The sequence below is a fragment of the Mobula hypostoma genome, chromosome 6 (assembly GCF_963921235.1).
Source record: "Mobula hypostoma chromosome 6, sMobHyp1.1, whole genome shotgun sequence".
Classification (NCBI taxonomy): domain Eukaryota; kingdom Metazoa; phylum Chordata; class Chondrichthyes; order Myliobatiformes; family Myliobatidae; genus Mobula; species Mobula hypostoma.
Genome location: NC_086102.1, coordinates 115,261,970 through 115,288,902, shown reverse-complemented (window position 1 = coordinate 115,288,902; position 26,933 = coordinate 115,261,970). Strand labels below are relative to the sequence as shown.

General features: G+C 45.7%; 1 protein-coding gene across 1 annotated transcript; it reads left to right on the top strand.

Moving 5' to 3' along the window:
- The first annotated feature begins 4,175 nt into the window (after window positions 1–4,175).
- Window positions 4,176–26,015, top strand: LOC134348747 (speriolin-like protein). The gene is made up of 4 exons (XM_063052548.1): window positions 4,176–4,377; window positions 7,148–7,513; window positions 24,514–24,665; window positions 25,692–26,015. The coding sequence occupies exons 1-4, from the start codon at window positions 4,176–4,178 to the stop codon at window positions 26,013–26,015; spliced, it is 1,044 nt and encodes a 347-aa protein (XP_062908618.1).
- The last annotated feature ends 918 nt before the right edge of the window (window positions 26,016–26,933 follow it).

The window sequence follows — 26,933 nt, the reverse complement described above, 5'->3', positions numbered from 1 at the left end:
ATTTGCCAACAAAGCCATCAATTCCATCATCCAAATCATAGACATATAACATAAAAAGAATCAGTCCCAACACAGACCCCTGTGGAACATCACTAGTCACCAGCAGCCAGCCAGTATTCTTAGACTTTACCTCCTACCAATCAGCCACTGCTTTATCCATATTAGAATCTTTCCTGTAATATCATGGGCTCGTAGCTTGTTAAGCAGCCTCATGTGTGGCACCTTGTTGAAGGCCTTATGAAAATCCAAGTACACAACATCAATCAGTTCTCCTTTGTCTGCCCTGCTTGTTATTTCTTCAAAGAATTCCAACAGGTTGTCAGGCACAATTTTCCCTTGAGGAAACCGTGCTGACTATGGCTGATTTTATCACATGCCTCCAAATAACCTGAGACTTCATCCTTAACAATCGACTCCAACATCTTCCCAACCGCTGAGGCCAGATTAACTAAGACTTACATTGGTTTGACTTTCCAAAATACATCACTTCACACTCCAGATAAGTTGAAATCCTTTTGCCACTTTCCTAAATAATCGATGTCCTGCTGTAATATTTGATAACCCTCTTCACTATCAATAATACTTTCTAATTCTATGTCATTCATGAACTTGCTGATCAAATCTAATGAATCTCCATCCAAATCATTCATATAAATGCAGCTTGTGAATGGAACGAGGAGTGGGAGAATGGTAGTTGTCCATCACATTACACATCTCCTCAGTCCATCAGCCAGACTCCAATCTCATCACTCCTCCTGCATTTTATACCGACCATCTCCCCTCTTCACTCTTAGTCGAGGTGCAGGGTTTCAACCCAAAACATCATTGGAGTTTAGAAGAGCGAGGGGAGATCTCACAGGAAGCTATTGAATATTGAAAGGCCTAGGTAGAGTGGATGTGGAGAGGTGTGTCCTACAGTGGCAGAGTCTAGGATGAAAGAACACAACCTCAGAATACAAGGACGTCCCTTTAGAACATCAATTAGAGGTGGTGAATCTGTGGAATTCATTGCCACAGATGGTTGTGAAGGCCAGGTCAATGGATATAATCAAAGCGGAGGTTGATAAGTTCCTGATTAGTAAGATTTTCAAATGTCACAAAGAGAAGGCAAGAGAATGGGGTTGAGAGGGATAATAAATCAGCCATGATGGAATGGTGGAGCAGACTTGTTGGGCTGAATGGCCTAATTCTGCTCCTATATTTCAGCGGTCCCCAACCGCCGGGCTGCAGACCAGTACTGGGCCGCAAAGCATGCGCTACCGGGCCGTGAGGAAACGATATGAGTCAGCTGCACCTTTCCTCATTCCCTGGCACGCTGTTGAACTTGAACATAGGGTTGCCAACTGTCCTGTATTTGCCGGGACATCCCGCATATTGGGCTAAATTGGTTTGTCCCATACGGGACTGCCCTTGTCCCGTATTTCCCCCGCTAAGGTAGAGTGTTCCTATTAAACCTTCCGTGCCGAAATGGTGTAAAGCAAAAAAGCAATTACCATTAATTTATATGGGAAACATTTTTGAGTGTTCCCAGACCCAAAAAAATAACCTATCAAACCATACCAAATAACACATAAAACCTAAAATAACACTAACATATAGTAAAAGCAGGAATGATATGATAAATACACAGCCTATATAAAGTAGAAATAATGTATGTACAGTGTAGTCGGGAAGATTAAGCCAAAACCGATTTGTGGAAAAAAAATCGGCACGTACAAGTACGCACACATCACGCATGCACACAGAGGTGCCCGCGCAAGGCTTCATGGTCATGGTAGTCTTACTCGGGGTAAACGCAAGTGTGTCGTATTTGACTGCTACTTTTGTCCCTTATTTGGGAGTGAGAAAGTTGGCAACCTTAACTGTAAAAGACATGTTGGGGTGAGTTTAACCCAACTTAAACACCCCCTCCACCCCCGGTCGGCCAGTCCGCAAGAATATTGTCAATATTAAACCGGTCCGCGGTGCAAAAAAGGTTGGGGACCCCTGCTGTATTTTATGGTCTTATGGTCTATTTCTATCTCCCCCAACAGATGCTGCTTGATACGCTGTGTTCCTCCAACAGCTCACTAGTTCTTCCTCCGGCCGTTCCACTGCCTGGTATTGTTCTCTGGTTCAGTCTGGGGAGACTCCTAGCCTGTCAGCCGCACAGTGATACAGCAGCTAGTACTGCTGCCTCACAGAGCAGTGACTCGGGGCCAGTCCTGACCTTGGGTGTTCTCCACCTGGAGTCTGCACGTTCTCCTTGTGACCACATGTGTCTCCCCTGGGTGACCGTGAGACGTAGGTGCACAGGTTGGGAGGGAGGAACAAGGCTTGTTCCTCCATCATTGTTTTGTTGCTCACGATGTTCCGCTTAGTTATGTTCTGTGCTCTTCTGCTGAGCCCTTTGGGCATCCTGTGTTGTGGTGACTGGAATGTGTGGCGACATTTGCGGGCAGCCCCCAAGCACAAACTTGTGTGTGCAGGTTGCTAATGCAAGCGATGCATTTCACTGTGTGTTTTAACGTACAGTATTTATGAGAACTAACTCACAAATCTGAAGTTGGATGTTGCCTGGATTGGAGAACTTTAGTTATGGGCGAGATTGCATAGGTTAGGCTTGTACTCGCTGGAGTGGATGAAGTTGTGGGATGACCTGATAGAAGTACGTATATTCAAGAGGCAAAGATCACCAGCATCTTTTCCCCATAGTAGGGGTATCAAAATCAAGAAGGCATAGGATTAAGGTGAGTAGCGGGGGGTGGTGGAGGTTCAGAGGGGAGTAACAGAAAAGCTTTTCACACAGGGATAACTGGATCGGCAAGGTAACGTGGTAAAAGTGCCAGCGGCCCGGGTTCGGTCCCGCCACTGACTGTAAGGAGTTTGTACGTTCTCCCTGTGACTGCGTGAGTTTCCTCTGGATGCTCCAGTTTCCTTCCACATGTAGTTTAATTGGTCACATGTGTAATTGGGCAGCAGGAGTTTGTTGGGCCAGAAAGGCCTGTTACCATAAGACATAGGAGCAGAATTAGGCCATTTGGCCCATCGTGTCTGCTCCATCATTCAATCATGGCTGACCCCTTTTTCCCCTCCTCAGCCCCACTTCTCGGCCTTCAATCAAGAACCTATCAAGCTCTGCCTTAAATACACTCAACGACTTGGACTCCACAGCTGCTTGCGGTTATAAACTTCACAAATTCACCACCCTCTGGCATCTCCGTTTTAAATGGATGCCCCTCTACCCTGAGGCTGTGTCTTCTTGTCCTAGACCCCCCACCACCACCATGGGAAAAATCCTTTCCAAATCTACTCTCTCTAGGCCTTTCAACATTCAAAAAGTTTCAATGAGATCCACCTCCCCCATCCTTCTAAATTCCAATGAGTACAGGCCCAGAGCCATCAAACTTTCCTCATATAATCCCTTATTCCTGGAATCATCCTTGTGAACTTCCTTTGAACCCTCTCCAATGCCAGCACATCTTTTCTTAGATGAGGAGCCCAAAACTGTTCACAATACTCAAGGTGAGGCCTCACCAGTGTCTTATAAAGCCTCAGCATCATATCCCTACTCTCAAGACCGCTTGAATCTGTTCTGTATCTCTATAAATACCTGGAATGTGCTGCCAGATGAGGTGGTGGTGGCAGGTACAATTACACTTAAAAGGCATCTGGGCAAGCCATTGAATGGCCAAGGTATAGAAGGCTGCAGATCTGTGAGGTTGAATGGGATTGGTGTAGTTACGGACAATGGGCGTGGTGTGCCAATGGAGTTGTTTCTATCCTGGGTGACTCCGAGTTCTAAAACTACTTAAAATATCTCAGTACATCATTGTGGAATATTATAAGCTTTTTCACATCTGTGCACTCTGAGCTCTAATGTGTTACGGTAATAAGGCCAAGATGGTGCTGCTGACCATTATATCACAGGGTATGAACTTGCAGCTTTGGAAGGTCTGGTGAGGCAAACAGAGATGATATCCACACACCATGCACTGACTTCAGAAGAGCTCTGAGCCATTCTGACAAGCCACTGCTCTGTGGGGTCTTGGGTTCTGCTCCGGAGGTCACCGTTCCCCTTGGTGACGTGTTCTAGTGTTGTGATGTCACAATGCAGCTACTTGGGCCTACATTGTCACGGACACCGCAGCATCCTCCCCCGCTCATGGGGCACTCATTCCTCTCGCCTCCTAACCATGTGCGATGACAGCGAAAAGATCCGGCAAGAAAATGTGAAACTTGTCACTGAGAACAAAGCTTTAAGGCACCAGCTTACTGTCCTCAAAGAAACTGAAGAACTCTGTAGCCTCAAATGCTCCCATTCTGCACCTGCACTCGGACAGAAGCCAAACAGTTTCCCAATTTGTGGTCACTCCTCCACAGCTTCAGCAGAGCGAGGTAATTCACGCAGTTGGCCTTTTGACTGCCATTTGGACTTTCCTTGGGACTTTTACTTCACAAAGTACTTCAGAGTATTCCATAGGCCAAAAAGAAATGGCGGGTGGTTCAGATCCGAAATAAATTTGTCCCAGAGATGAATGGCACAATTACAGCACAACTTAATTTTCATATTAGGATTCAGATTCTACAAGTGAGTTAAATCATTTTTGAACTTTAATTTTCTTTCCTGTCTTCATGTTTTGTCAACCAGCAAGGTGACGACACTTAATGCTAAGGAAATCGTCCTCGGGTTTTCCACATGCCCTGTCGAGTCACAGCTACTCAGGCTAATTCATTAGTTGTGGTTTCTAATTATTTGATACTCACTTTGTTTCTAGTTCATTCACTTAACCACTAAGAGTTTGTCTGTGTTGACTTACATATACCTATCTACCTTTTCATCTGCTGCAGGACTTTTAAGAGACTTGCCTGCTGCACCAAATTGCCATGTCTGCAATCTGTTGGAGTTTCATCCTGTGTATTGGTGTAACCTCACATACTTCCATCAGGAGTTACTGGATGACATTACACTGTGCACTAAGGGGATTATCCTCCTCATACCCAAGGAAATGTGGCCACTTTCAGTGACTCTGGACTAACCACCAAGTAGGAGTAGTCTTCTGCAATTTGGTGACACAAGTGAGACTGCAGCTGCTGGAGATTTGTATCAACACAGACTGAACGCTGGAAGGAATCGGTGGGTCAGGCAGCGTCTATGGAGGGAAATGAACATTCAGTGAAACGTTGACGGTTTCTTTCCCTCCCCAGAAGCTGCCTGGCCCACTGAGTTCCTCCAGTGTTTCCTGCTTCTTCAAAGCAGTCCTATGTTGCTGCCAAGGCCCAGAATTTAGTACCCATCCCTTCCTGCCCTTGAATCTGCATTGACCTGTTGCCTTTTTGAACTGCTGTGGTTCCTCTGGTGAAAGTGCTTCCTGAGACCTTTAACACAAGAGATTCTGCAGATGTAGGGAATCTGGCATGATGCGCACAAAATGCTGGAGGAACTCAGCAGGTCAGGCGGCATCTAAGGCAGGGGTGCCCATAGCTCTTTTTTGTGCCTCGTTGTGCCCTTCACTCTCTGTCAAGTGTCGCAGAACCGCCTTCCTGGCTGTTGGCTCTCACTGTGGATCTCGTCCATCCAGGCCACCAGAGCTTGCATCACCCACTAGGACAGGCATGTCCCTGTCTCCCCGGGGTCTGAGGCCCGCCAGCTACCCTCACCAGGTCCAGCCGGCCTGTCAAAGCAGTGTGCGGGGGTGTGGCCACTGACCCAGGCAATCAGCTGCTTGGGTCCACGGGTGAGAGCTGAGTGTCTGGTGGGGAACCACAGGAGAGCGAGCTGCCCCAGGTGGACACGACACCCCCCTTCACCAGAGGGTCTCTCCTCCCAGGACACCCCATGCATCCCATTACAAATAAATGGACACATATAGAGATGTGGTCTCTGGACGTGTTGTGATCCCTTGGCAGTGATGCTTGCAGCAGGATTTCCATTGCAGTTTCCACTCACGGTCTGAGCTCTGTGGTAATGTGCGTTAACACTCTGCCTCCTTAAACAACACATCAGTAAAATGACAAGTAACCGTTCTAAGATGTCTGATGGTGATATTACTGCCACTGCTGGAGACTAATTTGGTCTCAAGGTCTAGATGGGTTACAGAGAGAGGCTGGGCAGGCTGGGACCTTCTTGGAGTACAGGAGAATGAGGGATGGTGTAATTGAGATGTATGAAATCATTAAGGGCGTTGATAGGGTGAATGCATAGATTTTTCCCCAGAAGTAGAGGGCATAGATTTAAGGTGAAAGGGAAGAGATTTAATAGGAAATTGAGGGGCAATATTTTCACCCAGAATGTGGTCAATATGTGGAACGAGCTACCAGAGGAAGTGGTTCAGGCAGCTATAAAAACAACATTCAAAATGCCCTTGGACGCTACAGGGATAGAAAAGGTTTAGCGAGATTTGGGTCAAACGTGAGCATATGGGACTATCTTAATATTGACCAGATGGCCCGAAGGGCCTGTTTCTGTGCTGTATGACTCAAAGAACAACATAAAATAGAGGATTTGCACATTTCCTTGTGACAAAGCAAGAAGGACTTTTCAGCCCACTGCATCTATGCAGAGCAATCTCTTTTGTTCTTTGAGAGGCCTAGATAGAGTGAACATGGGGGGGGGGTGTTCCTATAAGTGGAGGCACCTAGGACCAGAGAGCACAGCCTCAGAATAGAGGGATGTCCCGAGATGAGGAATTTCTTTAGCCAGAGGGTGAAGAATCTGTGTGGAATTCATTGCCACAGACAGCTGTGGAGACCAAGTCATTTGGGTATATTCAATTCTTGATTAGTAAGGGCTTCAAAGACTACAGGAAGAAGGCAGGAGACTGGGGATGAGCAGGAAAATAAATCAGCCCTGTTGAAATGGCGGAACAGACTCAAGGCCAAATGGCCGAATTCTGCTTCTAAGTCGTATGGTCTTCCCATGTAGTTTTCCTGTAGCCCCCTCTTATTTCCATGAACTCCCCTCCACCCCACCCTCCATCAGACGACAGTTTTAGTGGCCTCTCAGTCGAACAGCCTGCATGTCTTTGGGACATGGGAGGAAAATGGGAAATGGGAACACTTAAGTGTCGCAAGGAAAGCATGCAAGTTCCACACAAAAAGAATGGGATTCAGGGTTGAACCTGGGAGCTGATAACCTTTCCCAATGTTTATGACTCGTGTTGCATAGGTGCCCCATTGAGCCACTCACGAGAGCAGTCCAGCCCCAGTGATAACCGGCAGCTAAGTCCAACCTTGGAGATCTTTCTCAGACTTTCACTGTCCGATGACTCCCCCACAGAGGGCTACAGCTCTACCCTCGGCCGACCAGAGCCAGCTAAAGTCCTCAGTTACTGTCGCACAGCTGAGTTGTTTGGAACCGGTCATCCCAATGTCTCCCGTGTCCCCTGCCATGAAATTATGGATCGCCAGCACTCCAACTCCAAGGCCCGGCCCACAGTCAAGAAGATCTTGCTTTCAGAAACAGAAACATCTGACGAATCTAAAAAGCTGTTGCTTGAGGAAGGACACAAGACTCGAGTGTTTTACATGAATGGTAAGTCTTTCTTTCTGTTGTTTGGCTAGCTTTGAGCATGAACTATTACTTCAGTTGAAGATTAGTTAATCTGTCAATTCTCTGGAGGGGAGGTATTGGTTTACTAATATCACATGTACTGAGATACAGGATCAGAAGGTGGAATTTGGAGGTAGAATACAAGGTTAATGCCAGGATCTTGGCAGTGTGGAGGAACAGAGAGATTATGTGTTCTGGGTCTATAGATCCCTCAAAGTTGATAGGGTGGTTAAGAAGGCCTTCATTAGTTGGGGGATTGATTTCAAGAGCCACGAGGTAATTTTGCAGTTCTATAAAACCCTGGCTAGACCAGACTTGGAATATTGTGCTCAGTTCTGGTCACTTCATGATAGGAAGGACATGGAAACTTTAGAGAGAATGCAGAGGAGATTTACCAAAATATTGCCTGCATTAGAGAGCATGTCTTATGAGGATAGGATGAGCAACCTAGAGCATTTCTCTTTAGACTGGAGGAGGGTGAAAGGTAACTTGATAGAGGTGTACAAGATGATAGGAGGTATAGATAGAATGGATAGCCAGGGACTTTTTCACATGGTGGAAATGGCTAATATCAGGGTACATAATTTAAAGACAACTGGAGGAATGCATAGGAGGGATGTCAGAGGTAAGTTCTTTACATAGAAAGTGCATCGAATGCCCTACCATGTGTGGTGGTAGAGGCAGATACATTGGAGGTATTTTTAAAAACTCTTAGATAGGCATATGGATGATAGGAAAATGGAGGGCTATGTAGTAACGAAAATTGATGTTAGAGTAGGTTAAAAGGTCAGCACAACGTTATGGGCCAAAGGGCCTGTACTGTGTTGTAGTGTTCTATGTTCGACATAGTGAAAAGCTTTGTTTTTATGCCATCCATACAATCATCCCATGCATAAGAACATCGAGGTGATGCAATAAACAGAATGCAGAATATAGTGTTACAGAAAAAGTGTATTGGAGAGACAAATAAAGTGCAGGGACCATAGTAAGGCAGATTGAGATATCAAATTCACTTTTAGCATATGAGAAGACAATTTGGGAGTCTGATAGAAATGCGATAGAAGCTGCCCTCGAGACTGTTGGTACATGCTTTCAAGTTTTTGTCAAAGTCTATCTGTCAGTGTTACCATCTAACCTTCATAAAAACACAATCCTGTCCAACATTTGTTCAAGGTTACCACAGTTGTATATTACAGAACTCCTAATAGAGCGTTGAGAAGTGAATTCAGTGGCCATGTCCTGTTCTGATCTGATTTGGAACTCCTCAATCTTGTACAATGTCAAAGACCAGAGACCTTTCTATTAGGTTGGAAGTTAGATGTTTATTTGAGGTTATCTTCATGCCATCCTGCACACAGCTGTGTTTCTCTGTCCTGTCAACAATTAATATTAACAGCATTTGAAAGGTACTTGGGCAGGTACATAGATAAATGCAGCCCAATGGGACCAGCTGAGATGGGTGTCTTGCTCAGCATGGAGCAGCTGGGCGAAAGGGCCCGTTTCATGCTGTATGGTTCTGTGACTCCATCAGGGTTTGTACATGCCTCATGAAAGCTTTCTGGGAGGCCATGCAGTGAGCTGGGAAGATCCATAAGTCTCTGTACGAGGGATCTGGATAGCTGTCTGTGATAATTTGTGCAGCACCAATGTCCCTTGTGAAAACCACTTTCTTCATGAGCTCTACCAATTGTAGGGGGAAGAAACATGGTGGAGTGAGAATACCTGTTCTTAGCCTGGCACCTCACACTCACGTTACAACTTCTGAAGAATTCAACTCATCAAGACTTTGTTTCCTGCATCGAACACCAAGTCCCATTCACTCATATCCTTTGACCTGGACTGACATTACCACAAACTTAAGTTGCTTACCTGTGCATGAAAATCCCTCAAAACCTTTGCATCTCATCCCCTGTAATCTCTTCCTGCCCTACAATCGTCAGTGGTCTCTGCATTGGGTTATCAGTTTCTGGAAGCAGAAAGTGTCCACACTTCTCATTGCCTCAGTAAATCAGACAAGGTAATCAAAGACCCCGTCCACCCCAGACATAAGAAATAGGAGCAGAATTAGGCCACTCGGCCCATTGTGTCCACTCTGCCATTCCATTAGGGATGATTTTTGCCCTCTCAACCTCATTCTCCTGCCTTCTCTCCATAACCTTTGACACCCAGACTAATCAATAAACTATCAACCTCCTCTTTAAATATCCCCAACGACTTGGCCTCCACAGCAGTCTGTGCACATGAATTCTAAAGATTCACTACTCTCTAGCTAAAGAAATTCCTCCTCAACTCTGGGCCAAGTGGACATCCCTCTATTCTAAGGCTGAGCTAAAGAATGTCAAGAGACATTCACTCCCATTGGGCAGAAGATACAAAGCTTGAAAACACTCCAACACTTCTGTCCTGCTGCTCTAAGACTATCGAAAGGTCCTCTAGTACAGGAAATGGATGCCTGATCTCATAGTCTACCTTGTTATGACATTGTACCCTATTACCTGCCTGCATTGCCCCTTCTCTGGAACTGCAACATTATATTTAGTGGTCAGTTCATTGGGTACACCTGCTCATTAATGCAAATATCTAATCAGCCAATTACATGGAACTCAATCCATAAAGGCACGCAGGTGTGGTCAGGAAGTTCAGTTCAAACATCAGAATGTGGAAGAAATGTGATCTAAAGTGACTTTGACCATGAACAAACACCACCCAACGTCCCAGTTCTTTGCATCGCCTCGGGACAATCAAACACATGTGTGCGAGTCGTTTAATTACTTCTCCTAAAGAGTCGCTTTGTTTGGGGATTAAGGGAGAGACCTTATCAGCAGAGCTGGCCAAAACAATAGCCTTCTCCCATCTGGTCGATACCATACTCATCTTTTCAAAATGTTTTTTTTCTCTTATCAGGGAGACCCAAGCTTCATTTATTTCCGCGCTAACACCGACTAGGTTTGTTAGCATATCAAAAGCCTGTGACCGTCTCAGTTTGCGTCTGCCATAATCAATAACATCCTTCCTCCTGGGCAGCCGGTAAACCTCTTTCATGATTCCACCAACTGTTTCCTCCAGCACCTCAACATGTCCACCGAGGGGTACCTCGTGGGCCAGGTTAAAAATCTCATCCCCATAACTCTTTTGCACCACCCCCATTCCTCATCTGCGGGTATGGTACTTGGTTTCCCTTTCTTCCTTAGCACTTCCTCCTCCACACAATAGCCTACTGGTTTCCTCGTTAATTCTGCGTCAGAGAGAGCTGTCTCTGCCAAAACCATCAGCCCCTCGTCTCGCTCCTGCATCTGCACAAATTCTTTCCTGGCTACTGCTACATCTGTCCCAGCTCCCTCACTACCTCTTGTCTCACTACACTCCTTCTTTTCACTTTCTACCCCCTTCTCGTACAAGACTGGCAGAAACATCTCAGCTAAATTCACTACCGCAGCCCCATGATGAACCTGTGAGTCCATGGGCGGGGCCTCAATGCTGGCAGGCTGACCTGTCAATCTCACAACTGGGAACACGATTCCCCCAGCGAGGTCATTACCGAGCAAGACTTCCACGCCTTTCATCGGTAATTCAGACCTCACCCCGATTGTGACTAGTCCAGAGACCAGGTTGCTTTGTAAGTGTATCTGGTGCAAAGGGACTGCCTCTGTCCCTTCCCCAATACCTTTGACCTTGACCTCCCCAGTCTGGGTCTCTGAGCTAAACTCTAATACACTCTTCAGTATCAGTGACTGACACGCTCCCGTGTCTCTCCAGATCCGCACTGGAACTGGTTTTAACCCCTCCTTCACTGACACCAATCCAGCCGAGATAAACCTCTCACGCCCTTCCTGAACTTTGGCAGACCTGTCCCTCCTAGCGGTTCGTTTACCAGCTCGATACAGCCAGTCAAAATCGCTGTTTTTCCTTTTCCCGTCTCCTTCTTTGGGGCAAAGCACCTGGACGCAAAGTGTCCGACTTTCCCGCAATTATAACAGACGACCCCAGGAGACTTCCTATCAGACTGCTGCCGGTCTACCTTATCCTTCTCACTAGTCCCCGGCTTACTTTCTGACTTTCCTGGCGGACTCTCCCTGCCGTCCTGACTACCCTTCTGGTAGCCTTTACTCGGGGCAAACTTCATTTTATGCGTCAACGCATACTCATCCGCTAACTTAGCAGTTGCAGCTAACGTGGCTGCCTCTTTCTCATCTAGGTAGGGTCTCATACCCTCAGGGACACAACCTTTAAACTGCTCAATCAGGATCAGCTGTAGCAGTCTGTCATAATCCCCCTCTACCCCCTTCGAGGCGCACCAACGCTCACAATATGTCTGCATCTCACGGGCAAACTCTAAATACGTGCGGTCCCACTGCTTCCTCGCATTCTGGAACCTCTGCCGGTATGCCTCCGGGACCAACTAATAAATCCTGAGGATGGCCTCTTTCACCACCTCGTACCTCTGGGCATCTTCCGCGGACAAAGCTGAGTAAGCTTCTTGGGCCTTCCCTTTCAGTACACTCTGAAGTAAAACAACCCACTTATCCCTCGGCCAGTCCTGACTTGTAGCAACTTTTTCGAAATGGAGTAAGTACCGATCCATGTCGGTATCATCAAATGGGGGAACCAGCCTAACCTCCTGGGTCGCCCGGAACCCTCCACCTTGGTTCGGCACGGGCCCCTGCTCGGCCCTTATCTTTAACTTCTCCAGCTTGGATTCCCTTTCCCTCTGTTTCTCCTCTCGCTCCAACTGTCTCTCTCTCTCTCTCTCCTGCCTTTCTAACTCTTTCTCTTTCTCCCGCCTTTCTAACTCTCTCTCCTTCTGTTCTCGCTCCAACTGTCTGTCCCTCTCTTTCTCTTCTCGCTCCAACTGTCGTACCCGGAACTCGTGCTCGAGTCTCAGTTTTTCAAGCTGTACCTGTACCGCGTCTCCAGCAGGTTTTTCAATAGACACCACCCCCAGCTCACCTTGGGGAAACACACCTTTAGATACATAGTGCTCTACGATAGCTCTGTGTATCTCCTCTCTCCTCATTGTCGACTTCCCCTTAGCAAGATTCAACCGTTTGGCCACAGCTACCAATTCCGTTTTCCTGGCATCCTCTAATGCCTCCAAGGTCGGCGTCTTTATAAATTCCTCAGCCTCCATTTCTGCTGTTTGTCTTTTCTTTCTTTCGGGAATTTTAACCCAATCAATTTACTCCGTCCCAAATTTAGCGTTCAAAATCACGGGCGAGAACCCCACTTATGTTACATACCCCGTAACTGGGTTGCCAAACCAGCAGAAATGGATCACTCAGTTGGAGTCTGGATTACTAGAACTAAGAAAGTTTTATTAAAGAAACAAGCATCACAGTACTCTAATCAAAAGGATAATAAATGCAACAGTTCAGCAATGATAAACACACATGTACACAGAATTAAGATAACAGGATCAATCAAGCTCTATCGTTGTCTAGGGGTAAATGACCAGTTTCAAAGTGACGCAAAGTTCAGTTCAATTTAGTTCAGTTCAGTTCGCAGTAATCGCTGCCGTGGGAGATGGACAGTAGGGGGAAGGAGAGAGAGAGCAAAACGAATGAATATTCAAATGGCTTCCACACAGACCTTTGACATTCTTCTCAGTCAGCTTTCGTGCGAGCCCTTTGTGATGTCTTCTGAGGTCACCGACCATGACCCCTCCGTTTCCAGATACGATCGTTTCTCTGCGGTGAACCTGGCACCCAGGCAAGGGTAGACACACACCAGGTTCCCGCCGATCGTGCCTTTCCACCCTGTGCATCTATGGCTTGTCCCACAACCAGCCGTCCAAAACTTCCCACCGACTTGTGGGAGACGCACTGCTTCCAGGGTCTCGTTACCTCGGGGTGTCGTGTGTGTTGCCTTAGTGAACCTGTCCCTTTTTATCCCCCTGCTGGGGTATCGCCTGTCCATCACTTCAAACAGTTCAGGGTTCAAAGGGGGAGCCGATCTTGACAGCTCTCCTTCCGTTACTCTCTTCCGTCCCTTCATTAACATCTCCAAATGCTGCTCCATTGTTTTCTTTGTCTCTCTTTCTCCCGAAGACAAGTGGCAGACCAACTGCTGATCCCACTGGTGCCAGCCCAGGCCAGCTAACATCTTAATTTATGTGTATTCTCATCACAGCTACAACAGCAGAAGATCATGAACATACACTCAGGAGGTACCTAATGAAGTAACCACTGAGTGTATATTCTGTATTCTGTTGTTGTCTTTCCCTTGTACCACCTCAATGCACCACTGTAATGAATTGATCTGCTCGGATGGTATGTATGACAAGCTTTCCATGATACTTTGGGACATGTGACAATAATAAACCAATTTATCAAATGCTACAGCAGACTGGCAGCATCCGTGGAAAGAGAAAATGGAGTTAATGTTTTCAGATCATAGACCTTTAATCAGAATTGGGAAAGAGAGGTAGATTTAGATGGAAGAAATTCTCACAATTTTAAAGAAGCACCTGGACAAACACTTGAATTCTCAAGATACGGATGGTGGTAGACCAAATTCGGTAAATGGAACAAGTACTGATAACTACAATTGCCAACACTGACGTGATGGGCCAAAGATCCTGTTTTTGCATTGTATAGATTTATGGTTACGGATGTGAAATAATAAACATAAGGGATTCTGCAGATCCTGGAAATTTTGAGTAACACACACAAAATGCTAGAGAAACTCAGGCAGCATCTTTGGAGGGACCTCTCTCCCCTGTCCTTCTTATTCTAGCTTCTGCTCCCTTCCCTTCCAGTCCTGATGAAGGGTCTCACACCTCCATGGATGCTGCCTAATTTGCTGAGTTCCTCCAGCATTTTATGTACAAATGGGAAATATCTCTGACAAGTTAAGGCCAGGGTCGCTGTGTCAGTGGGGACAGATGGAAAATGATAATGAAGAGTGACATGTACTAATAGTGGAGGGGAAAGGTCTTTATTGGAAAAATGACCAATCATGAAACAGACAGAGCGCCATGGTAGTGTAGCAGTTAGCGCAAAGCTATTACAGCTCAGGGCGTCGGCATTCAGAGTTCAATCCCAGCATCCTCTGTACAGAATCTCTATACAAAGGAATGCTTGGGTTTTCCTCTCTGGCTCCCGTTTCCTTGCACAGTCCAGAGACGTACTGGGGTAAGTTAAATGATCATTGTAAACTTGTTCCATGATTGTGTTAAGGTTACAAACCGAGGTTATCGGAGGTTGTTGGGTGACGTGGCTCGAAGGGTCAGAAGGGTCTACTCTGAGAATTGTGAAGCTGGAGTTAGGGCTATTGGGAGTGACAGACATAAACGAAAAAGTCACCTTGACCTTCTACCCCTTCGAGTTATAGACCACTACATCACGGAAACAGACCCTTCGGCCCAACTAGAACAAGCTGAACTAGTACTCTGCCTAATCCCATCAACCTGCACCCAGACCTCAACTCTCCATAGCCCTCCCATCTATGTCCTCATCCAAATTTCTTTTAAATGTTGAAATCAAACCCATATCTACCACTTCCACTGGCAGCTCATTCCACACTCTCATCACTGTCTGAGTGAAGAAGAACCCCCTCATGTTCCCCTTAAACATTTCACCTTTCACCCTTGGATTAGATTCTTCAGAATGTACACATAACCAGGGGAAGGAAGGTGAGACAGGTGTCTCAGTCCCTGCTCTCGTCTGAAGGATTTGAAATTCTTGCAGCCCTTGGTACAAGAGTGGGCAACTTGGATGGACCAGAAGGCTGGAGAGAAGGAGGAGAGGATGGTGCTGTAGCTGGGGGGGAGGAGCACTGTCCACTGCAATCAGGAGCATGAGACCTGAAGGCTGGACTGCGTGCCCTCTACATGGTAGCACCAAGAACAGGGAGTGGTCTGGATGGCCTTAGATGTATTTAAAGTGGAGTTTGATAGGGTCTTGATTAGTAAGGGTCTAAGGTCTCAGGGAGAAGGCAGGAGATGGGGTTGAGAGGAGTAATACATAAGCTATGATGGAATGGTAGAGTAGACTCAATGGGCCAAATGGCCTAATTCTGCTCCAATGTTTTATGGTCTTATGGATGGTGGGGAAAATCTTTTCTCCATCCTAAATGGCCTGGCCCCTTGCTTCCAGACTTCTCATCCGAGGGAAACATCCATTGTTATTTTTGAGATACAGCACGGTAACAGGTCTTTCCGGCCAAATGAGCCCCCGCCACCCAGTTACACCCATGTGACCAACTAATCTGCTCACCCGTAGGTCTTTGGAATGTGGGAGGAAAGCAGAGCACCCGGAGGAAGTTCACGCGGTCACAGGGGGAATGTACAAACTCCTTACAGACAGCGGTGGGATTGAACTGGGGTTGGTGGTGTTGTAATAGCCTTACGCCAACTGCTATGCTATTTGCCGCCCACTCAATCTGTATATCTAGCTGCATCCTGTGTGTTAAACTCTTTAACTATTCAGGAACCTCTGAAGTTTTGAAGAGATCTCTTTTTGAGCATTTGAACTCTAGAGGTACCAACCCATGCCAGGTTCTCATCTCATGCATCAATCTTCAACTTGTCCAATGAATCTCTACTTGCTCCCCTCTCTGGCAAGTACATCCAGACCTGGAGAGAGTGACCAACTATTGCCTTGCCCTTTTTCCCCAGTTGATCTACATCTTGTTGTAACCTCAGGCAACCTTGTTCACTGTATATCACACCAGCAAGTTTTTGTGTCACCTAAAGACGTCCTAATCATACCACGTACATTTGTGGGAATAATGGGGGTTGACTACCGGTGACTAATGCCTTTCAGTAGGGGTTGGTATTGGGACCACTTCTTTTCACGTTACTCGTCAACAATTTGGAACTGTTGGAATTAATGGAATTGAAGGCTTTGTGGCCAAGTTTGAGGATGATACAAAAATAGGTGGAGGGCAGGTCATGTTGAGGAAGCAGGAAATCTGCAGAAGGACTTAGACAGGTTAGGAGAATGGGCAAAGAAGTGGCAGATGGAAAACAGTGTAGGGAGGAGCACGGTCATGCACTTTAGTAGAAGGAGTAAAGGCATAGATTATTTTCTAAACTTGGAGAAATGTCAAAAATTAGAGGTGCAAAGGGAATTGAGAGTCCATATACAGGATTTGCTAAAGGTTAACCTGCAGATTGAGTCAGTGATTAGAAAGGCATTTGCAATGTTAGCATTCATTGTGTGAGAACTAGAATTTAAGAGCAAGGATATGATGCTGCGACTTTATCTTCTCCTTCTCAAACTGCACGGTGAATTCTATCATTATCATGATCACAGCCTCTTAAGGGCTTAAGGGTTCCTTTACCTTAAGCTTCCTAATCAATCCCTCTCCTGGGATCCAGCACCAACCCAATTTTGCCAATCTATCTGCTCATTGAAATCCTCCATGTCTATTGTAACATTGCCCTTATTACATGCTTTTTCTATCTTGCATTATAATTTATATCTCACATCCTGGCTACTGTTTGGAGGCATCTATATAACTCCCATCGGGGTCTTTTTACCCTTGCAGTTTCTTTTCTTTACTGACAAGTATTTTATATCTTCCGATCCTATGTCACCCCTTCCTAAGGAGTTAATTTCATTTTTTACCAATAGAGCTCCCTGCCTGTTCTTTTGATACAATGCGTATCCTTGGATGTTAAGCCACCAATGGTGATTCCTTTCAGCCACAATTCAGTGATGCCAACATCATACCTGTTAATCTCTAACAGCGCTACAAGATCATCTGCCTTATTCTGTATACTGCATGCATTCAAATGTAACAGCTTCAGTCCTGTATTCATTACCCTACTCGATTTTTCTCCCCCATGTTAAAACTCAACTCATCATATTGACTGAATTTTGACCTGTCATCTGCCTGTCCTTCCTCACAGTTTCACTACACAATACATCTATTTGTATACCAACTGTCCCATCCTCAGCCCTATCACTCCGGTTCCCATCTCCCTGCCAAACTAGTTTAAACCCTCCCCAACCAACAGCTGTAGCAAACCTGCCTGCAAGGGTATTGATTCCCTCTTTAATCCAGGGGAACCAATCCTTTTTGTACAGATCACACCTCTCCCCAGTAGAGATCCCAATGATCCAGAAATCTGAAACTCTGTCCCCTACACCATTTCCTCAGCCACATGTTCATCCCTGTTATCATCTTATTCCTGCCCTGACTAACATGTGGTACTTGGGAGTAATCAAGAGATTACTATCTTGGAGGTCCTTCTCTTCAGTTTTTTCGCTAACTCACTCTAGTCACTGTACAGGACCTCCTCCCCTTCCACATTTGTCATTGGTGCCAATGTACACCACAACACCTGGCTGCACCTTCCCTCCAGAATCTTCTGCAGCCGCTCTGAGGCATCCTGGACCCTGGCACCCAGGAGGCAACACACCATCCTGGCATCTCTTTCACGGCCACAGAGTCTCCTGTCTGTCCCCTTAACTACTGAGTCTCCTATCACTATCGCTCTACCTGAATTATCCTTCCCTGCTGAGCCTTGGAGCCAACCACAGTGTAACCAGCCTGGCTGCTGCTGCTGTGCCCTGACAGGTCATTTCACGCACCCCCCCAACCCCCAGCAGTATCCAAAGAGGTATATTTGTTGCTGAGGGGGATGGCCGCAGGAGAATCTGCACTGACTGCTTATTCCCCTCACTTCTCCTGGTGGTCACCCATCTACTGTGCGTGGCCTCCTCAGTAAAAATCTCATTTCCTGGGTCAGCTTCCCACATGATCCTGAGTGCATCCAGCTCCTGCTCCGGTTCCTTGACCTGGGCAGTGAGGAGATGAAGTTGGATGCACTTCCTGCAGATGGAGTCATCAGGGAGACAGCAGGTAACGTGAAATCCCACATCTCACAGGAGAAGCATTGCACTGCCTTAACTACCATCATCCTGCCTACACTCGTTATACTTCTAAAACTTCTCAAGCTTAAGTTCTAGCCTGCACCTGTTCTTTCTGAACCCCATTGAGCCAAGGCCTGCAAATAATTCTGAAAGTCCCTGAGCACTTTTTAAACCTCTCGTTGCCTCACCAATGAATGACTTCTTGTGATGATTGCAACTTACCAAAAAATTCTGAAAATCCCCGAGCTCCTTTTAAACCTCACACTGCCTCATCAATGCACAATCTCTTGTGATGATTGCAACACTGAACCAGCCATTCAGCCTACGTTGTTCTGCCAATCTTTTAGCCTACACTAAGATCAATCTAATGCTTCTCCCACATAGCCCTCCACTTTTCTATCATCCATATGCCTATCAAAGTGTTTCTTAAATGTCTCTGGTGCTCTTCTGAAATAAAGGCACAGCATTAGCTATGTCTTCCAGAACCTTATCTGGGACTAATGAAGATAGTAAATTCTCTACCGGAGCCACAGCAGAGAGACTTAGGAAGTTTCCAGTTAAAGTTTCAGGTCTAGGTTTAGAGAGAACTAGAATATAAAAGCAAGGATGTAATGCTGAGTAACAGATACAAAATGCTGGAGGAACTCAACTGTTCAGGCAACATCTATGGAAAGGGATAAATTTATTTGTTTAGCTCTTTTCATCAATGCTGCCTGGCCTACCAAGTTCCTCCAGCATTTTGTGTTACTCTGGATTTCCAGCACCTGCAGATTATCTTGTGCTCATGTGATGCTGAGGCTTTATAAGGCATTGGTCAGACCACACTTGGAGTAATGCGAGCAGTTATAGACCCCTTATCTAGGAAAGGATGTGTAGGCATTAGAGAGAGACCAAAGGAAGTTCATGACAATGATCCCGGGGAATGAAAGGGTTAACATAGAGGTGTGTTCGATAGCTCTGGGCCTGTACTCATTGGAGTTTAGAAGAATGAGGGGAGAATCTCATTGAAACCTATTGAATATTGAAAGGCCTAGAAAGAGCAGACGTGGAGAGAATGTTTTCCTGTAGAGGTGGAGGACCAGAGGGCACAGTCTCAGAATACAAGGTCGTCCCTTTAGAGCAAAGGAGGAGTTTCTTCAGCCAGAGGGTGGTGAATTTGTGGACTTCATTGCTGTAGACGGATGTGGAGGCCAAGTCATTGGGTATATTTAAAGCGGAGGTTAATAGTTTATTGAATATGAAGAGAGTCAGAATAAGGAGAACGGAGATAAGAGGGAACCATGTCTCGATGGGCTGAATGGCCTAATTCTGCTCAAATATCTTAGGGTTTTGTGCTTTAAGATCTAGGAGCAAATTTGGAGTTTTGCTGAAGGGGACCAAGAGTTTGGTTAGGAGAGGAAGCATGGAGTAAGCTTGTAAGAAACGTAAAAGTGGACCGTAACAGCTCCTCTGAGTGTGCACAAGGAGCATTTCTGTGAAGATAAATGTAGAACCTTGCAGTGAGGAAGATATGGCAGTGCAAACTAAGCACATACTTTGGTTTTGACTTTGTGGAAGTTGACACAAATAACTTCCCAAAAATACTTGGGCACGTAGGGCATAGAATATTACAGCACAGTACCGGCCCTTTGGCACAGGATATCTTGCCATCCTTTTAACCTACTCTAAGATCAATCTAACCCATCTCCCACACAGCCCTCCATTTTTTTGACAACCCATGTGCCCGTCCTAGGGTTTCCGAAACGTTTCTAACGTGTCTGTCTCCACCACCACCCTGGGGGTGTTCCATGCACATCCACGCTCTGTGTAATGTACCTACCCAGATGAGGTAGGAATCCAACTGGTAGACTGAGGAGGGGTGTTAGGTGATGGGCAGGTTGGAGAGTAATAGGAGAGGAAGGGATGAAATTGTGGGTCTGTGGAGACAAGAAAAAGAGAAAAGACTGAATAGCTGCTGGAGTCTCTTAAATGCCCCTAATGTATCTGCCTCTATCACCTTCCCCAGCAAGGTGTTCCATGTACCCAGGATTCTCTGGGTAAAAAACCTACCTCCGACATCCCCCTATACTTTCCTCGAATCACTTTAATACAATGCCCCTTGTATTAACCATTTCTGCCCTGTCTCTAGTGGTCCATTTGATCTATTTCTCTTATCATCTTGTATACTTCTGTCAAGTCACCTCCCATCTTCCTTCGCTCCAATGAGAAAAGCCCTAGTTTGCTCATCCTATCCTCAAAAGACATGCCCTCTAATCCTGGTCAATCTCCTCTGCACCCTCTCTAAAGCTTCTAAGGCCTTCCTATAATGAGGGGACCAGAACTGAACACAAAATTCCAAGTGTGGTATAACCAGGGTTTTATAGAGCTACAACATTACCTTGCTGCTCTCATACTCAGTCAGTGGGTGCCGTCCCGATCGGGGTTGGTGGCTATGCACCTCCATCTTCTTCAATCTTGCGACAGCACCGAGTGCAGCCTCTCCTCCAGTTTGTTCTCACTGGCTGCCTTGGCACCGCCTGCCACCGCCCCCGCCGAACTCGAGCCCGAGGCTGTGTTGGCCTCCAGCTGCGGCCGCTTCTTCAAGCTCAGAGCTTCCTTAGGCGGAGGCCTTGGGCAGGTCCAGGCACAGGGTGCAGCGCCCAAGTTCACCATGTCTCCTCTAACTAGGTGCATGGCATACGATTCATAGATACATGGTGAGGCTTTAATCTCTTCCACGGAAGATGGCTGTTGGCTCACAAGGAGCTCATCTGCCCTTTATCAGATCTTGTTTTTTTTAGTCCTGCTGGGTGTCCTCACACCCTCCTCACCAGACTAAGTCCGGTGGGAGAGCCGGCCAAGTCACCAACTCAAACTCAATCCCCTGTCTAATGAAAGCCAACACACCATACACCTTCTTAACAACCGTATCAATTTGTGTGGCCACTTTGAGGTATCTGTGGATATGGAGCCCAAGATCCCTCTGTTCCTCCACACTGCCATAAATCCTGACAACATATTCTGCCTTCAAATTAAATTTTCCAAAGTGAATCACATCACACTTTTAAGTAAGAATCCAATGAAAAGGAATAACTTACAGAAACAAGTGATCATTAAAAAATGAGTGACATTAAAGAATGATAAATCCACAGAATTTCATAATTACTAAAAGAGGTAGCCATGGAAGTATTGAAACTTTTTATCCTCCAACATTCTACACATTTTGGAACAGACTGGATTCTATTAAAAAGGAGGTTGTACGAACATATCCTTTATAAAGGGTTAGATAAAGTCAACGTGAATTCTAAAGAAGAACACTATAGATTCTGCAGATGCTGGACAGCTGGAGTAACACACACAGAAAATGCTGGAGGAACTCAGCAAATCAGGCAACATCTATGGAGAGTAATAAAGAGTCAGCATTTTGGGCCGAGATCCTTCATAAAGAATTGGGTTTGATAAAATCAGTGGAGATTTCTTAGAGGAAAAAGTGTGTAGAATAGATAAGAAATAGCTATTGGTGCATTTGAATTTTCAGAGGACTTTTGATAAGAAACTTGTGCACAAGGTTTATAGGACTGAGTAAAAGGTATTGGCCAGAACTGAACATTTATTAACAAACTGGAAAGAGAGAGAGGAATAAATGCCTTTTTTCTTGGATGGCAGCTGCTGCCTAGTAGGGTAATGCAAGGATCAATGTTCAGGCCCCAGTTCACAGTGATTTGCTGGAAGAGACTGAATGTCAGGTTTTAAAAGTTGTCAACAGCACAAAACTAGTTTGCATTCTGAGTTGCAAGAGAGATGCAAAAAAGACTTCAAGGCATTTCACACACATTGATTGGGCAAACATATGGCAAAATGTCCACATTAAATGTTATGTAAGAAATGCAGAAAGGCAGTGTGTTTTTTAAATGGTGAAGGTGAGAGTTTGGTAAATAGAGTCAAAGGATCGTACAGCACAGAAGCACAGACATCCCACCCTGCAAAAACTCATCTCAGGGAGGTAGCACCATCAATTTGCGGGAGACTCCCGGAACTTCTGGGAGAGATGGGATGTCTGCAATAGAGTAGCTCCTTAGCAGCCAGCCAGCTACATTAAATAACGTTAGCTACGCTAATGAACGAATGACACCTGTTAAACTCACCTCAACATGTCTTTTACAGTCTTAACCCACCATGGGCAATAGAAAAGTCACTGTAGCAAACAGTGCAGCGAGCAACACTGTCATTATTTTTGACCCCTATTAGGTAGGGGTAGTCTGGGAGTCTGGGGTGACGGACGTTTTATATTTTCTATTTTTGGAAGACTCTGCCATGGCGCTCTCTCGCTCTCTCTCCCTTGCGCTCTCTCTCTCTCTCTCTTTCTCTCTCTCACTTGCTTTCTCTCTCGCGTGCTCTTGCTTGCTTGCTCTCTCTCTCTCGTGGTCGCTCTCGCATACTCTCTTGCTTTCTCTCGCTCGCTCTCAAAAAAATTGATTTCTGTGATATTGTACAGAATTTGCGGGCATCAGGGAGCCAATATTAATTTGCGGGAGATTCCCAGAACTTCCGGGAGAGGTGGGATGTCTGGAAGCAGGTCCTTCAGGCTAACCAGTTAACACTGACCAAAATGTCCACCTGACCTGGCCCCATATATTCCATATCTCTCTACACCTCTCCTGGGCACCCATCCAAGTTCCTTTTCAATGTTGTAATGTATTTGCCTCAACCACATCCACTGGCAGCTCATTCCATGTAGTGACCACCCTCTGGGATAATAAAGAATGCCCCTGAAGTTCCCAAAGACTCTTTCTCCTCTTGCCTTAAGCCTCTGTGCTCTAGTTCTTGCTGTCTCTAGGTGTACAATACTTCCTGGGTGTTCTGTGTATTCCTGTCACTGAAACCAAATGTGCACGTGCAATTAGCAGTTAAGAAAGCAAATAATACGTTAGTCTTCATTGCAAAAAGCTTTAAGTTTAGGAGCAAGCATATTTTGCTATGATTATATTGTGCCTTAGTGTGAGTTTGCACTTGCTATAGAGGGAATACAACAAATGTTCACTGGATAGAACCCTGGGAAGGCTGCAAGAGATTGAATTGACTCCTGTGTTCTGCAAAGAATGAAGGGCCACCTCATTGAATCGCACAAAACTCTGATGAAGCTCAATAGACCGGATGCAGGAAGCTTGTTTCCCTGGTTGGGGGGGGTGTCTTGAAAAAAGGGCTGCTGTCTCAAGATGCATGGAGAAACAATTAGGACTGAGATGCAGAGACATTTCTTCACTCAGAGAATGGTGAAGCTGTGGAATTTCAGAGTTATAGAGAACTATAGCACGGAAACAGGCCCTTCGGCCCAACTTGTCCATGCTGTCAAGACACACATCTAAACTAGTCCCATTTGCCCACACTTTGCCCACAATTTCCCTCTAAACTTTTCCAGCCCATGTATCTTTCCATGTGTCCTTTAAATTTTGTCATTGTCCCTTCCTATTGTATTCAACCAACTTCCTCCGGCAGCTTGTTCCTTCTAGGTGAAAAGCTCATCCCTCAGGTCCTGACGAAGGGTCTCGGCCTGAAACGTCGACTGTACCTGTTCCTAGAGATGCTGCCTGGCCTGCTGCGTTCACCAGCAACTTTGATGTGTGTTCCCTCAGGTCCCTGTTCTTTCCCCTCTCACCTTAAATCTGGTTTCTGATGCGCTTTCCCTGTGGGAGGGGGGGAACTACTGTGTGCATTCATAATCTATGTACCCCTTCAGTCTCCCATGCACTCAGGGATAAAATGGTTAGCGAAAGCACGTGAACATGCAGAGAATGGAGGGATGCAGACCGAATGGATTTGGTGTCGGGAAGAGCTCAATTAGTTTGGCACAATGTTTTGAGCTGAGGGCCGTTTCTTGTGCTGTAACAGTCTATAATATATTCTGCATTTGATGGGCTATGTTCTATACATGGTTAGCACAAGGAAATGGTGGTGAGGATAAGGAAACGGTGGTGAGGATAAGGAAATGGTGGTGAGGATAAGCCGTGACCTTATCGAATGGCAGAGCAGGGAGGGGGAGCCAAGTGGCCCACTCCCACATACCTTCATGCACTCTGGCATTGCAGCTTCACTGTTGTGTTGCTACCTACTTCATCAATATGCTGTGGCCTCTGAAGGCCATCCCTCCATTGACTCCACACTTACAACAGGCAACTCTTGCAGAGACAAACTCCTTCTCAGGCCAGGAGAAGAATGGTCGAGTGATCGGGGAGATAGCATTCCAGCTGGATCGGAGGATCCTGACGCACGTATTCCCAGAGCTAACCAGGCTGTACGGATACACAGTATCCAACATTCCATCGAAAATCAAACAGGTACTTCCACCTTTCCACCTTTACACGTCATGTCTCATAGAGAAAGTTAGACCTGATTAAAGAAATTAGAACTTGGGTTGTACATTCCAAGAATACTTTAGTGGAATTTAATTGTAACATTGTAATAGAATGAATATCTTACAAGGATGTTGCTAGTACTTCAGAACCTGAGTTATAGGGAAAGGTGGAATAGATTAGAATTTTATTCCCTGGAGCGTAGGAGAATGAGGGAAGATTTGATAGAAGAATAGAAAATTATGAGGGGTATTAGGGGCACCATTGTAGCACAGAGGGTCACCATGGTAACACGCACTATCACAGCTCAGGGTGTTGGAGTTTGGAGTTCAATTCCGGCGTGCTCTGTAAGAAAGTTTGTACAAACTCTGTGTGTGTGTGTGGGTTTCTTTCAGGTGCTCCAGTTTCCTCTCACAGTCCAAAGATGTTCCAGTTAGTAGGTTAATGGCCATTGAAAAATTGCCCTGTGATTTGGCTGGAGTTAAATTGGCGGGCGGATCAGAAGGGCCTGTTCTGCACTTTATCTTTAAATAAAATAGATAGATAGATAGATAGACATACTTTATTGATCCCAAGGGAAATTGGGTAAATACATAAATAGATACGATTAATGCAAGCAAGCTTTTCCACTGAGGTTGGGTGAAACTAGAACCAGAGGTCATGGGTTAAGGGTGAAATATTCACGGGGACCTTGAGGGGAACAACTTTATGCAGAGGGTGGTGAGAGTGTGGAACGAGCTGCCAGCGGAAGTGGTGGGTGCAGGTTCAATTTGAGCATTTAAGAGAAAGTTGGATAGGTACGTGGATGGGAGGAGTATGGAAGACTGTGGTGCAGGTGCGGGTTGATGGGTTTGGACAGAACAGTTTGGCATGGACTGGATGGGCCGAATGGCTCTATGGTTCTAAAGACCTGTTTATGCCCACTGATGTACTGATTCACTGGGGGTCATTTGCACGTAAATAAGAGAGAGGATAGCACCTTAATTCCGTGTGTTCTGGCTTTGCTCACAGACTGCTATTAATCCCCTCGACGGAACAATGAACAAGCAGAAGTGGAAGGAAATGATGCAGCGTTACACAGCTTTATTAGCAAAACTGGAAAAGCTCAACTACAAACCAGGCGTCCACGCGGGCCTCAGTGAATTCTTGGTGAACACCTATGGAATTCTCAAGCAACGTCCCGACACCTACTCCAACGGCACATGCAACCCTATCGTCCTACGCAGGCTGTTCATTGATATGGTGCCTGCCAAGCTCCTCCGAGACGCCCTAATCCTGCTCAATTGTCTATGCGAGCTATCCCGCGATGACAAGAAACCTCTGCTTCCATGGTGACCACCACAGCAGCTAATGCTACTGATCAGATTAAAGTAAAACTTTTATTATGACTGTGTTATTTTAAAATATATATCTATTGAAATAGATTGCAGAAAATAATGTCCTATTTTATTCTTTTGTATGTGTACTTAGCATTTGAAGTGTAGAAGTTATAAATAAATCTATGCATTTAGAAAGAAATGTTTTTGCCAAACCTGAGGGGGTATGATTCAATTGCTCTTAACATGCATTCAGTCCAAATTCACCCAAGAGCCTTTACATTTCTGTCTTTGTGTTTTGTAGCCATTTTGGAGACAAATTACATAGGACATGGAAAACGAAACAGGACAGACTCTTTGGCTCTTTTGTTGTGCCAAGCTAGATAAACCAATGCCTCCCAATACATCTTGCCCCTCTTCCCCACACATTGACCATATCGCTCCCTTCTCTGCATATTCATGTGAGTCTCGTAAATGCTCTCTACCTCTGCCACCAATCATGGCAGTGTATTCCAGGCCCCCACCCCTGTGTAAAAAGAAAACTTGGCCTTGTGTATTTGCTTTGTAGGGACATAGAATAGAGAACATAGAACATTACAGAACAGTATAGGACCATTGGGCTTTTGACCTCTGTACAGCCTTTTAAACCACTCTAAGAGCAATCTAATCCTTCCCTCCTACACAGCCATCATTCCATCCATGTGCCTATCTAAGAGTTTCTTAAATGTCCCTAATGTTTCTGCCTCTACCACCACCCCTGGCAGGATGTTCCCCACACACACACACACACACACACACACACACACCATTCACTGTGTAAAAAAATCTTACCTCTAACGTCCCTTATAGTTTCCTCCAATTACCTTAAAATTATGCCCCCTTGTATTAGCCATTTCTGCCCTGGGAAAATCTCTCTGATGATCCACTCTATCTAGAC